This window comes from Chroicocephalus ridibundus, chromosome 3 (genome assembly GCF_963924245.1).
Source record: "Chroicocephalus ridibundus chromosome 3, bChrRid1.1, whole genome shotgun sequence".
NCBI classification, from domain to species: Eukaryota; Metazoa; Chordata; class Aves; order Charadriiformes; family Laridae; genus Chroicocephalus; species Chroicocephalus ridibundus.
In genome coordinates, this window is record NC_086286.1 from 65805965 (window position 1) to 65821183 (window position 15219).

At 39.7% G+C, this 15219-nt stretch overlaps 1 protein-coding gene across 7 annotated transcripts in view; it reads left to right on the plus strand.

The window, feature by feature from the left end:
- The window catches only part of MAP7 (microtubule associated protein 7), a 120436-nt gene that overhangs the window by 60359 nt on the left and 44858 nt on the right, over window positions 1-15219 (plus strand). For all 7 annotated transcript variants that reach the window (XM_063329511.1, XM_063329513.1, XM_063329508.1 and 4 more), the window contains exons 2-3: window positions 6461-6529; window positions 11847-11924. In XM_063329511.1, the coding sequence (XP_063185581.1) occupies window positions 6461-6529; window positions 11847-11924 (147 nt within the window). The remainder of the gene's footprint in view (window positions 1-6460; window positions 6530-11846; window positions 11925-15219) is intronic.

Below are 15219 nucleotides of genomic sequence, written 5' to 3' on the forward strand. Positions count from 1 at the left end.
GTAAGCTTTGGTACAAGTACTTGGGACAGGGAATCTTAGCCTCTGTGGGAAGTGACTGAGTGTAATTATAATGGCTGTATGAGAAATGGGGTAAATTGTCATCCTGTATGAAATTGCTTAGTAGAAAAACTTTCTGGAGCTTGTACTCATCCTGGTAATAGAAGCATTGATTGAACCTGTCTGAATGTGAACACGTAGGCATATCGTAACTGATAATAGATTTGTAAATAGAATTAATTTTCATCATAAATCTGCTTTTTGAGGAATAACCTCCCAGTTTTGCACTTGTCTTGTGTCATGGTTTCATCTGGGATAGAGTTAACTTTCTTACTGGCAAGGTAAAACTACTTACTAGTTCAAGGTAAAATTAAAAGCTAAACCTACAGAGATCTTCCCTAGCACGGGTCAGCCTTATGCGTCCTTTTCTTTCAGCCCTGCCTCTGGAATGTTTAAATACTGAACTCTGTGCTGCTGCAACTGGTTTTACTTTACAGCTCAGTATTTACAAATGCATATGTATTTGGTAGCAGTACATATTGAATTTTTTTCTCCCTTTTTTCTCCCCTTCCAGACAGAGAAAATGAGGTCTAGTTTTTTGTTTTGTACTGTGTCATATAGTAACAGCAGAGCTGGGAGAGAGGAGCTAAGTAGCTCTGATTCCCATTCAGGGTCTTATTATAGACCATGCTACATCCTTAAAAGACCAAAATACAAAAATGTAGTGAACATATCAGGATGGCAGCAGAACCCTTTGTGTTGCTTTGGAGATGTAGTCCTGCAGTTTATCTTGCAGATGTAACTTCTTAGGTTTATGAAAGGCAGGTCCGTCTTGACTAACCTGATCTCCTTCTGTGACAAGGTGACCTGCTTAGTGGATGAGGGAAAGGCTGTAGATGTTGTTTTACCTGGACTTTAGTAAAGCTTTTAACACCCTTTCTCACAGCATTCTCCAGAAGAAACTGGCTGCTCATGGCTTGGACAGGTGTACTCTTTGCTGGGTAAAAAACTGGCTGAATGGCCAGGCCCAAAGAGTGGTGGTGAATGGGGTTAAATCCAGTTGGCGGCCAGTCACAAATGGTGTTCACTAGGGCTCAGTACAGGGCCAGTTCTGTTTAATATCTTTATCAACAACCTGGATGAGGGGATTGTGTGCACCCTCAGTAAGGTTGCAGGCATCACCAAGTTGAGCGGGAGCATTGATCTGCTTGAGGGTAGGAAGGCTCCACAGAGGGATCTGGACAGGCTGGATCGATGGGCTGAGGCCAATGGCATGAAGTTCAACAAGGCCAAGTGCCGGGTCCTACACCTGGGTCTCAACAACCCCATGCAGCAACAGGCTTGGGGAAGAGAGTCTGGAGAGCTGCCTGGTGGAAAAGGACCTGGGGGTGTTGGTCAACAGCCGGCTGAATATGAGCCAGCAGAGTGTCCAGGTGGCCAAGAAGGCCAACATAATCCGGGACTAGGGAAGTGATCATCCCCCGGTACTCAGCACTGGTGAGGCCCCACCTCCAGTACTGTGTTCCCTTTTGGGCCCCTCATGACAAGAAAGACACTGAGGTGCTGGAGCGTGTTCGGAGAAGGGCAAGGAAGTTGGTGAGGGGTCTGGAGCACAATTCTTATGAGGAGTGTCTGAGGGAGCTGGGGTGGTTTAGCGTGGAGAAAAGGAGGCTGAGGGGGGAGACGTTATTGCTCTCTACAGCTACCTGAAAGGCGGGTGTAGTGAGGTGGGGGTCGCTCTCTTCTCCCAAGTAACAGGCGACAGGACAAGAGGAAACAGCCTCAAGTTGCGCCAGGGGAGGTTTAGGATGGCTGTTGGGAATAATCTCTTCACCGAAAGGGTTTTCAAACATGGGAACAGGCTGCCCAGGGAAGTGGTTGAATCACCGTCCCTGGAGGTATTTAAAAGATGGGCTGATGTGGTGCTTAAGGGCATGGTTTAATGGTGGTTTTGTCAGTGTTAGGTTAATGGTTGTACTCAGTGATCCTAAAGGTGTTTTCCAACCTAAATGGTCCTTTGATTCTTCTAAATTCACAAGTGAATGACCTAAAGTGATAAAATTTCACATGTGACATTTCTTTATTTACTATTACAAAATGAAGATACGGTAACTTAGTCTGTATTCTTTCCATTTTTTTTCTCTGATTCAGTTAGGTACTTGATAGAAGTATATACTTAAGTATTTAGGCAACACAAAGTCCATTTTAACCCAGGTATTTAACTCTTATTGACAAAGAACCTGTATTGTTCACATTATTGTTTCACACTTGTATTTTAATCCCCAAAAGCTGCCTTAAATTTGAAGTCCTACACTGTTCTGTCCTTTTAAGCAATTAATGGTTGCACATATCTTAAAATCATCTGATAGATGTGTGTCTGGGCTTTTATTGCTTAGGTAAATTTACCTTTACACAGTTGCAGTTAGGTATTTCATGCAAGGCTGTGTAACTAACACTAGAGGAGAAGTGTGTGGTGAAGGGAGGGAGGGAGAACTGGTTGAAAATTAAGGGGAGAAAGTATGTGACTTTTTTACAGAATCTGTATTTCTGGCAGCTGGAGCAGATTATTCCGTAAATTCGAAGCAGCTTTGTCAAAGTTCATCTCATGGCAAATTGGAGTTTTGCTAACCTGTAGTGAGCTGCTGCAGGTTTTTACATCAGTGACTTTGGATGACATGCTAGATAATGTTGAGCATACAGTTGTGATTATATGGTAGTAGGGATGTGGCTTTACTCAATAAAAGTAGAAAGTTCAGAGCAATCCTTTCATCAGGCCAATCCTCTATCACCATCAGCTGCTACCCAGTTACTGAGCACTTAACAGGCATAGCTGAAGATGGATAATCCAGCTCAATTTTAAAATTACTATTAACTTTACAAAATGGTGTGGGGAGGAGCTTCCAACCATAATACAACGTTGCATAGATGTGTTTAGAAAGAAAACAAGGTTTTGATTCTGCCAGTGCTTTAGTCAGTGGATGATTTCTATGCAGGATGGATGTTAGATTCTCACCTGGGGAGGAAGGCCAAAGAGAAAAGTTTAATAACTGACCAGAGCATCCTGGTTCAGAGAATTCATTTGTGGATGGCTGTTGGAAGACCATTCACTGAAACAGGTCCTTGCAAAGTGAAGGTGGGGTGGTGCAGCTCTTTACAGCTTTTCTGTGGAAGGTTGGGGCGGAGTGTTTATCTGTATGATCTGTCTTTCAATTGGGATGGGTGGGCGGTGTGGTCCTTGTGTAGCTCTGGGCAAATCACTTAGTGTTTCATCAACATCAAAAACACTAGAAGAGAAAAACCTCCACAACCATCAGTAGAACCACATACCAGAAAATACCTGATGGGGGTGAATAAAAGAGCCAGGCTTCTCTTCACAGCACACAGTGACAACACAGGAGATGATGGGCACAAAACTGCAGTACAGAAACTACTGTTCCGACATAAGAACAACTTGTCCTCTGTGAAGAGTGGTCAAAGACTGGCACAGGTGGCTCAGAGCAGTTGTGGAGTCTCCATCCTTAGAGATATTGAAAACCCAAGCGGGCATGGCCTGCTCAAGGCAACCCAACTTTGAGCAGAGGGGATGAACTAGATGATCTCCAGAGATCCCTTCCAGCCTCAACAACTCTGATTCTGTGATTGTCTTCCCCAATATATCTACACTCTTACCCAGGCTGTCTTCAGCCTTTTGAGTTTCCAGAACGCTTCACAGAAAAATATCCTCTCATTTCTAACACTTCTTTATGCAACTTTTATTCCTTCCATGTAAAGATAGCGGTTCAAGATAAGCAGCAGAGCAAGTTTTAGGTAGTTGAATGATGTCTCTTCTGGCATGTGTTAGGTTATTGAGTCTTGCTGGAACCAGTATTGTCAATATTTAGGTTTGGATTTTAGATGTTTAGTTGTCTGATTAATCTGTTTGTATCTTAGAGCAAGAGGTGTTTTATGTGGGAGCACACCTACACTAGATACTTGTGCCAATTCTTATTTGATACCCAGCATCATTAAAACTCATGATTGTGCCATCTGTTCTTTTCTCCATCACTTGTTATATGGGTGGACATATGAATGTGTATTCAAACAAAATATTCCAAGGAAATGTCAGACAAGAGGAAATATGGAAGAAAGTATTACTTTTTGTACCTAGGCTCTGTTACAAGCATATTATCTGGATGACATTTAAATCCATTGCATAATCCCATGGTGCAATGCTTGAAGAAAATAATGCACGTGCACTGTATAAGATATGCAAAGAAACTTCTGCTGAAGCTATCGGAACATCAGTGCTCTCACTAATGCTCAGAAACTATTTCTTACACTTTTATAACAGTTTCCTCTTCTATGTGATGTCCCAGGCCAGGCTGATGGGAATCATGATGTAGGTTCCCCGTGCGTTACAGCAGGAATTTTTCTGAGAAAGCTCTAAATGGCTGATTCAGGCAGGAGAAAAGTCTGTTCTACCTGCCCCCTGGCTCCCCCCCCCCAAGTTAAGGTAGTAGTAAGATATAAAGAGCTTGTAAGATATAAAGAGTTTAAATGCACTTACTCTGGTGAATAAAACACTTTTTTCCAGGCTTAGTATTACCCATTTGGGACACTGATAATGATAGATTCTACAAAGCCTGGAGGTTCAAGTGTTCAGTGTTGCTCAGATTATCTTGCCAAAAATCAGTCCATCTACCTATAGAGTAAACTAATCCTTTGTATGAGGCCTTTAAAATGGCAAAATACTAAAATCTTTTATAGGGCTGCCTTTAAGGTGTGACAATTCTTATTGTGATTTGGAATCAACATTTGTTAGGTTCAACAGTAGTTTCTTCTATTGATCACAAGAGTGATCAATACAGTCATCAGGGAGGGGAGTGTGTTTTTTGACAATTATTTAAAATTTCCCACATGATTTTTTTTTTTTTGTGCTGAGATGATGTGATTTTTGAACAATGCTCCCAGCAAAACTTTGCTTATGAGCACTAAACATTTGATCAATGCGATTTTCTATTTCACTCACCTGCTTCCTCCCTGCAAAAAGGGACTACAGTAAGTGTCACATAGGCTCCTTCTGCTACCTTTTATCCTTTATGTTCATCCTGGAACATGCCTATGGAAGGGAAAAAGGGGGGAAAACAAAGACTTTTGTCAGGCAATGAAAGGAATGAACTCACTGAGGCACTAAGGCTTGAGTGTGTATTGTTAAAGCTGACAAGCGTAAGAAATTGCTTGCAGCCTTCTGAAAAAAAACTTTTAAAAGTATGTTTTCTAAAGTGGGTCTAATACAGTAATGCCTGTTTAAAGCTGGAGTATTATTTTTTTCCCAACTTTAATGTCTAGTGATATTTTAATTTAAATGAATTGTGGCATGTGTGTTGTTTTTTTTTTTTTCCCCTCCCCTAAGCTTTATTGATACAACTGTCTCTTTATCCTTGCTCACAAAAACTTTCTAGCTATTTGTGGAAGGGTTCTTAGAATTCTTACTATTTGTCTTTAGAGTCTTCCCAGATTGCTGTTTTCTGGACTCAAACACTCCTATAGTGGAACTGCTGGACACGAAGATTAGTAACCTGAGAAAATCATGGAATCCAATTTCCTGACTTGGCTTTTAATTATAAATAGATGCTGAGCCACAGATATGGTTGTGATTTGAAGTATAATAATGAATCTTTTGGTTTTTCTTTATAAAGGGTTATTGAAAGGGCATTCAGAACCACAAAATTATCTTTCTCGACTGACAGGATCTGATCAAAAGTCTATTGAAAATAATGGGATCATCTCCTCTATTAGATTTCATTCAGGTCATAAATTGTCCTCTCTTCAGCTCTGCATAATGAGTGTGTTAATAATTTGTAAAGAGTCTATGAGGTTTTTACCCGTATCTTGTACCATACCTTTAGAAAGCTAGGATCTGCAAGTCACCTTTAGCAATAGTTTCCTCATTGCATCCAAACATTGCAATGTGTTTGGATGTTTGCTTCTTCAAAGTCACTCTGCAGTTTCATTCTGTTATTCCACTAACTTGCTATTATCAGTGTGATTAATTCAGCTTCCTCCAATGGAAATTAAATTTAAAAAAAATAAAAAAAAAAATAAAGGCTGCTGTTCTTTGGAAGTAGTGGTTTCCAAAGCATCACTGAGAAGGAAGAGGAAAAATTTGCTACGTGTACAGCATTAGCATAGCATGGAAAAAAAAATCATAGACCTTATTAAAACCAGCATTGTTGAAATAGAATCTTCTTGTGGTTCTTTCCTCAACTTGAATGGGAAACTTGTATTGTGGCTTCAATGTTTTCTGTGTAACCTGCAGGTTTTTTTCTATGCAAAATGGTATAGAATGGTATTAAAGTGGCATTTCAGAACACTCTGGTTTTAAAGGGAATTCAGTGACACTTAAGTTGCATTATAAAAGAGTGGTTGAGCTGATGTTTAGTAATATGATTAATTAATCGCTTTCCTTTTTTCCTTATTTTAGCAGCCGAAGGGTCTAAAATACAAGACAAGAAAGTCACTTCAGGACAAAGCAACACCGGAACTAAACCAGGTACGTCATTCCACATGCTTCATGTTATAATAGTGTCTGCCTCAATGGTGTATGAAAAACAGTTGTTGTCTTAGGAACTTTTGAAATGTTTCGTGCTCTTCTACCTCTCTCACTGTTTCGGTCAAAACTGGTATCAGTGAGATACTGATATTTCATATTTAGTTAGGCTGGAATCTCTGATTGTTTGCAAAGAAGCAAAACTGAAAAAAATCTACTTTCAGTATAGTTTAGGAATGAGGGCTGGGACGTAAGATAAGGCAACAGAAGCTACTGTATTTGCAAATGTGCTTTCATGAGAATTACCTGCTGCAGGCAAGGATTTGCAGCTTTATATAAATGTGCTTCTGTTCAGTCATTTCTTCCCTTATCACAAAGCATGCCATATTCTGTAATATACTCTATGCGGTGAGCAGATGTTTGTCATTATTTCACCGTACCTGATTGGTACATTGTGTGGATTTAATTCACTGTTCTCTTACGTTGTTGAAAGTCTGTGTACTAAAATGCTTAATGTAGTCCTTGATGCCAAGAGTCAGTTCCACTTGCATGCTTAGACCAAGATGCAGAAGAGCACTTAAATATCTAAATTCTGCCTGTATTGCAATTCAGGTACCCAAGCTTAAAATATGCAATCAATAATAATCTTGTATAGACGCCTGAGAAAGCATAGGTGCTTGTGTCGCTGAGGACTAGGCACACAGTAAGCACACCCTTTTCAACTGCTTGACAGTCAGGCAGCTCAGTGGCTGTTTTGTACTGACAGACTCTTCTCTGGCCCCAAACTTGGGTACCTTTGGCTGATGTCCCCAGGGGGAAGCAGTCCCGGTGCTGTGTTGAGATCTCACCTTGCATGCTCTGGCAGGCAGTGCTGAGTCCAGCACAAAACGCAGCATTCTTGGCTGCTCTCAATCAGAAAGGCAGTGGGAAAAAGAGAGGAGAGAATGGAGATAACAGTACTCCCTTCCACAGCAAAAACAGAACTCTTGGCGTTGGACAGCATTCAATATCTACTTTATCCCAGAGTCGTTCAACCCCAGTTTTCATTTCTAAGGAGAATGTCCTAGCTACTCCTATGTTCCCTTCATCTATGCTGGTGTGTAGAAAGGAATGCAAAATTCCTGGGGCTGGAGGGAGGGAGGGCACAGGGACATGTGCAGGGTTTAGCCCTGCGCCCAGCTGGTGAGAGTCCTTGCTGAAGAAAATGTTCCTGAGAGCTGGTGCTTTGTGGTTTTTGTTTGGGGGTTTTTGTCATTGTTTTTTTGTTTTGTTTTGTTTTTCTTTAGGCTACCTATGAATTTTATGTCAAGCAGTGTTTTTGTCAAAAACCAAACCAAAGAGTTTGCAGTAGGAGTGACAGCTGTCACTTTTAACACTGTGTCTACAGGATGAACAAATATTAGGAGTCCAAGGTAGCTCCAAATGCGTGCATGACAGTGCAAAGAGAGGTAGACAAAGGGAAGAGAGTTTGACATTCAAGTAATGCATCTTTTCAAATAGCACTGTGGCTTACATTTCTTTCTCCCCACAGCACCCCTGTGAACTAACAATACAAACTGGCTGTTGTTTTCTGCTTGACATCCCTTTCAGTTTCTTTAGTGCCAGAAATTAGCACCTTTGGAGTCAAGGGCAGAAGGGAAGCAGACATTTGTGAGAAGAGATTGAGAGGATTATAGATGGAACTGAAGAATAGTAGTAGTTGGACTCTTGAAGTCACACTGAGTGCAGCTGATAGTTACCTGAGCCACAGAAAGTGGCCATATGTAGTAAGTATATACGACAATTACTCATTTAGCAAAATTAAAACCTAATTTCTACAAATGTCAACTGTGCTTAAGAGTTCAGTGGGTATTAATCACATAGAAGGCTTGAAAACCTTGCATTTAGTTTTGCTAATATAATTAGGGACCAAAAATGATTGACATAGCAGTGCTGAATGCCTGTAAAATACCGTTCATGGCTTCTAAGCTCTTTTAGATGAACTAGTAAATTCTTAAAAATTATTTTGAACTCACAGTAAGTGTTGTAAGTTCATGAAAAATACTGTTTTCATATGTAGTATAGAGGCTTAATTTCCAGCAATTAGTACAAAATTAATTTCCCCTGTATAGAACTATAGCTTATTTAATCTCCAAACATCCCTCTCGGGCATAATATTAAGCATTTGTATGTTATGTAAATATAATGAAATCGATTGCTGAGTGTGAGATCACACACAACGCATCATAACCAGACTGCAGCTTCTACAGCAGCATGTGCGTCTCTCTAAGGCTTTGCATATGCCCAGTTATCAATTATTTCTGTAAGAACTGGCAAGTTCTTGCAGGATTTGTTGCAAAGGACGCATTTCCCATCTTCTTGTGTAGTAAGTTAAAGCTATTGCCTGATGATGAATATGAACGAGAGAGAGTACAAAGTACCTTGTGTGTTTGTCCTGGTATTCCTACTGAATAAGAAAAAATGCCAGTCCCCAGGTATTTGCCTGGCGGGTTGTTAATGAGCAGAGACATGAGAAATAAAATAAATGGGGAGCAGGTCCAGTGAACTTTCTTGTTTTGCCACAATTTGAAGCTGTGTACTGGGGCTGTCAGCAGATCAGCTGGATTCAGAATGTAATTGTTGGAGGTTGGGCTTGTAGCCAAACTATGAAGAATCATTTTCAAGGCTTAGAAAAGACATTTTAATTAACAGCGTAAGATTTGCACCAGTAACGTATGCTCCAGCTTCTTTCTAGCAGAGCAAAGGCTGTGCTGGTCTGCTACAAAGGTGTTAGCCCCGTCTTTGTGCCAATATTGATTTAGTTCTTTGTGCTCCTAAATGTATGCAAAATAGCTTGTTACTGAAGACATACTTACAGTCTGCATAGCCTGCAACTTAATGTGACTTCTTTAGGATTGTTCTAGCATCCTGGGGTGTTGGGAGAGAGGCTGTGTGCGTGTGTGAACACTATCAGGTGTGTGATATAGAAAAATAATTGGATATCTTCAAAAAGAATGGCAGAGGGCAGCTTTAAAAATGTATTTTATTCCTTCCGTTGCTTATAATTAGGAATTCTTAAGGGAGGCCTTTTCAGTTTGCCTGTCCATGTAACCCTCCTGCCTCTTTGAAGAATTCCTGCTTCTCCCCAATAGGGAAATCTCTCCTCTCAAGAAAGGAAAAAAAAGCTGGAAGGAGAGTAGTACATTCTGAAAGAAGCAGGATTTTATGTTATTCCCCAGTGTCTCATCATTCTCTGTCAGCTCGGTGTTACATTGACTTGGCTGACAGCCCTTGAAGGGAATCCTTGTTTTCCAAGGGAATTCATATTGACTGTGCATTATTCCACTAGCACTAATTACTCATGCTATAGAAATTCATGTTTTGTGAATCTCGTGTGCCAGCCATGAGAGAGAAAGAATATTATTACCCTTTTGACCTGTGTCTGCATGCTAAAGAGGCTGCATGCAAGTCAGCACACTCTTTAACATCAGCCAGATGTTAATCTACACTGTACATTGGACAAACCTGTGGCTAGGCATAGTTTCATAAACGGCAGCACTGTGTGTTATTCAACCAACATTAATGGTTTGATCTGTAACCGTGTGCTGGGTTACCTTTGTCTTTGCTGGTGACTTGTTCACTTGTTGCACCTTTCATTGGGGCTCTCACGTTTGAGTGTTGTTCTTCCTACCAGCTATGCAATGCTTTTCCTCCGTGCAGCTCTTACTTGGCATCACCATTAATGCCAGTAATTGGGGCTGTAGTCTCTGACCGTTGTTGAGATGATAGTTTTTCACTGATGAGAGTTCAGGAACAATGAAAGTGAAGCGAGTTGTCAGTGAACTCTTTCATCCAAGAAATCCTGTCATCCTGATGCAGAAACTTCTGTTAGAGTACAAAATGCGCATTACTGTTTGGGTTTTTTTTGTCTAATTCATATAACTATTCAAAATCTGTCTGGCACATCCTCGCTTCAGGGATTTATTTTTGCAAATATCTTTAGCCTTATTTTTATGACCTATTGTATTGTTTTGCTAGTAACTTTCTTCATAGGCATGCAGTCTATACACAAATAGGCTGGCTTTACATGTTTTTACAAATTGCTTACTTGTTCATTCACGCTGAATAGTGAAAAGGATCCGTTGTCTTGTTTTTAGGTGCACTTCCATGGTGACAGTATTTTAGGTAGTTCTTTATCTTAAAATAGTTTAAAAACTGACTTCCCTTCAATACTGAAATAAGTAAGACCATTTCTTTATAACCAGAACTCTTTTTGATATTTCTGAGGAGTTTTTTGTTTACTCGTGTTTTTATTCAAAGCAGGTTTTTTCAGTGCTTGTTGAAAAGCATAAAATGAACAGCTTTCCAGGTTTAACAGAACAGGCTAAGGATGAGTAGGAAATTAGTTTTGGCAGCGTGCTGAGATGAACTTGGATTTTGTTCCCTTTTTGTCTGGAACAGCTCCACTGCTGAGGCTGGAAGTAGGATGCTAGCTGATTAGCATTTTGTTGTTTTCCAGAGAACTCACTGAGTAAGTGATGTTTTTCCAACCAAGCCTGAATTTCTATAGTCAAGCCTGGGCTGTGACACAAATTTATTTTTTTTTTATGTTATTCTTAGTCTTACTGCTGTGATCCAAGTGGCCAGTTGCACATATTTTTGCAGAAATTGTATAGCTAACTTTCAATCTACAAGGATACTTGAGGAAACTATCTGGTATTATACCAGTCTACGCATGTGATGTACTGTCTTAACGTGTTCACCAGAGTGTTGAACACACAAACATCTGTGGAGATCGGTATCACGCTGTCTTCAGAAGCTCAACCAGAACTGCTACAGTGTTTTGATCCAACCTGTTTTGCTTGGATATTGAGCTGCTTCAGTCTCCTGAAATAGAGCTTGTTGTTTTTTTGAGGCAGTACTGGTGGGAAGAGGGTGTTGCGTTATAATAGAATTTCCTGTGGATACATTTTGGAGAGAGGTTATGGAATAACAGACAGTATTTTGTCAGAGTGCTCTCAAGCAATCGAGTTGTTACAGGCTTGGAAACAAAACAGAACTTCTTCCTGGGTTTTCACAGGCAGTAGTCAAGCTTGGAATTCAGAGTTACAACTTGATCCATTCTTTAGGAGTGTTTTTACATATTGATAATTAGAATACATTCTTTTTTTTTTTTTATTGTTTCATCTCTTTCTCATAAGATGGATTTCTGGAAGCGTGATCTATTTTGAAAGTAGAATAACTAGAGTTGTTTAATGGTCGTTACCCTAAAAGCTTGTCTGTGTCACTATTTGATTTTATGCTATATGCCTAATATTTTTCCCCCTCCCTCCGTTTTCAGATCATCCAACAATACTAAAGGTTGATGACAGGCAACGGCTTGCTAGAGAACGGAGAGAAGAACGAGAAAAACAGCTAGGTAAGTCCTACTGTTTGCTTTTTATTGTTTGTTTTTTTATTATTTTTTAGTAGACTATCATCTGCATGCAGTGTTTTTGCCAGTTTGCTTTTAGGAGCATTCAGCAAACTGTTTGTGCTAGATATGCAGTAATGTAATTCTAGATACACTATTACATCTTTAAAGCAGATCTTAATTCAGCACGTCTTGGGATTCATCATTGCTATACCTGTTGCATACCTATTACTTACTTTTGTGAATATGAATGAAAAATGGGTTGATTTCTGAAATCATTCAAGGAAGCTTCACTGACGTAAATGGAATTTTCAAGTTTTAGATTTTTATTTTTTTTTTACCAGTTAAGATTAGACTTCTTAATGTGTTGAAGGCATCCTTTATTGCCATAAAATAGAGTTGCAGAATATGTTGCCAATGTACGGTTTGAATTTTTCTACATAAACTTGAATTTTTGTCAGGTGAAATCTTTAGTAGGTGTCAAATAGATGTGCTCAGTATCTCACAAAATGTCACCTGTGCATGAGCACACATAACACGATTCAAGTGAATAGGGAAGGTGAAGGTTACTTAAGTGGCTAGCGATAGACAGTATACTGAGTGTGGTAGTGAGGATTACAGAATTATGCAAAGCCAAATTGATGGCTTTCTGAAAACTATATGTTTGGCTGCCACAACATTCTGTGGCAATTGGGAGGTTAGGGACCAGAAGTATTTCTTCTTATTTTTACACGTTCACACTGATTTTTTTAGATGCCGCATTGTTCTTATGGCTTGAGAAACAGAAGTTCTTTATTTCTGTTTTCTAGCTTCTGTAAGTTTATAGAACTATATCATAACTCCAGACAGTATATGCATTAGTATCCTTTCTTCTTTACAGCACCTTATTGCACTGGCTGTGCGTGAATCACTAGGGTTACTTTGGAGGCGGAAAAGAAAGCTTTGGTTTGGGCTTGTTTAAGGGGATAACATGACAGGATGTTTGCCAATCCCTAAAAAGCTGCTTCTGCAGTTGAGGTTGATGGTATGCATAGCCTTAGTTTCTTCGGGTTCCAGACCAAATGAAGGTTACTGGCCCTTTTGAATTAATCTGTCATAGATGGTACTTCCATGTCTTGATTTTATTCTTTTTCAGGTTTGATCCTTGTATAGTAACAATGCTTTACTCAAGTGCAGAGAGAGATGCTTTCTTTAAGTTTTCCTGACCTCTGATTTTTCTGGCTATTGGTAAATGAGTATCTGTTACTGGAAGGACACGACTTCTGTTGAGAAATGTGTCATTTTGTGGGACTTATTTTAAAAGCAGCATCAAACTGTAGGGTGTTTTTAGGTTGACGTGGAATCCTTCATTCCTTAATGGGAGAGTTCTGCATGTCCCTGTGATGTATGAGTGTATTGTGTGTTCTTGCATGAAGAATTATTTTGAACTAACAAGAAAATTGAAAGTCGCGTTGTACTTTCATCTGTATATTTGTCTTCCAACATTATGATTTAGGAGCTGTCTCTTGAGATTTGTGTTCCAGTACAGCAAAGCAATGACTTTTACAATGGCATCTAAGCTTCTTTTTTTTTTTTTAGTGCAGAACCTAGATAATCAGTCATTCATGTCATGTGATCCATAGCAAAGAAATGCCTAAGCTGTCTATCTTAAACATCAAGTTGTATAATGTCATTACATAAATGTGTCTTGATGAAAATTAGAGTTGGATTTTGTTAAAACTGGGACATCAGTCATGCAACAGTAAAGCAACTGAAGGAAAGAATTTTTTATTTATTTTTTTTTTTAGAATTAAGTTGGATTTAAACTTCATTCCTCTCCTTTTGATCCAGAGGATCTGTCAAGTTTAGCAAAGGCTTCTTTTTTAAGCCAAAGTTGAGAATTACAGTCATACTTCAAGTGAAATTATTCTCTGCTGCCAAAAAAAAGAGTGTTCAGTTCTGTAAGTGTAGAGCCGGTAGTAATCTGTAACAATTTTGTTTTGTACTTTCAGCAGCTTGAAAGGCAGGAGTTCACATTATTTATCTTTTCATGAAAATTAAGTTTTTCAAACCTTCTGTTGAGATCATGGGGGGTATCAGTTTAATAATGATTATATTCCTTTATTGGGCAATATCCTGATGCTACAGAAGGGTTGATTTAAGACTTGTTCCCCCCCCCGCCCTTTAGTTTACTCTCAAGCTTTAATTTTTCAAGTTCCACTGTGCTGTGATAGATGTGGCTTTCATTGTGGTATAATGGGTCAGTATGTGCTCTGCACTCTTGAGGATTTGCTTGCACCTGGCAATGGTAATTTGGCAGTCTTATTTTACTTAACACGCTTGGGTGTCTACCTCTCTTTAATGAGAGTTTAAAGAGTAGAAAAGATGAGTGCTGTCATTTTTATTGTCTGGCTACATGTAGCATATGTGTGGTGGGACTGTCGCTATCTGCTGTTTCTTGAGGATCATGTTATGCTACCTAATTGAAAAGAATGAAAAGGCTTCTGCAAAAATGCCCCTTTCACCTCCGTATATTCATGTCTAGTTTTGGAACTTTTAGAAAATGTAGAAGGCACATGGGGACATGTATGTTATTTTCCGCCTAGCAAGCAGGAGGGTTTTTTTAATTCCTTCACCGTAGGAAAGGCATCGCTTTTGAAATTCCATACCAGCACTTCCGAAAGATGAATTCTTTGGGGCAGGGGGGTGTGTTTCTGTGCAACTTATGTTTTCCACGACTAATGAGTTGTATCAGTTTGGGGGGTTTTAGCTTTATTCTCTTAGACTTGCTTTTTCACGTGGACAGAAATAAAGGAATTGCTTAGCAGCTGTGCTTCCAGTTTTTTATTCCCCTGACCATTTGCTAATGCGTGTATTACTTGTTGATATGTGCATTCAGACCTTTAAAGGGTTGTTAGGGTAATCTTTACTTGATGCCATCAATAATGCTTCCAATGTGTCACTTGATCTTTAGTAATCGCATTTTCATTTTGTGCTGTTTCTGCTAGTACTCTTTCCCACAGTGCCTATGCAGGCAGTTAACGTCTGTCCTCCAAATATGAATATCAGATCTCTCTGTGTGAGACCAACGCTCTTGCGTCGTGCAAGACAGGAATGCCAAGAGAGGCGGTGGTAGGTGAGGGTGATAGCTCTCAAATGGGGCTGTTCTTAGAGGACAGAGCGAAGGGAGCTGTCACACTTCTGGCTCCAGCTCGGACTAGGGTTCTCTCGCGTGTGTCAGGCTGACCAGCCGCCTCTGGCACTGGAGGCTGTGTGAGAGACGCATGTCAGAACTGAGTTGTTTGTGAAAACAAACATGGTA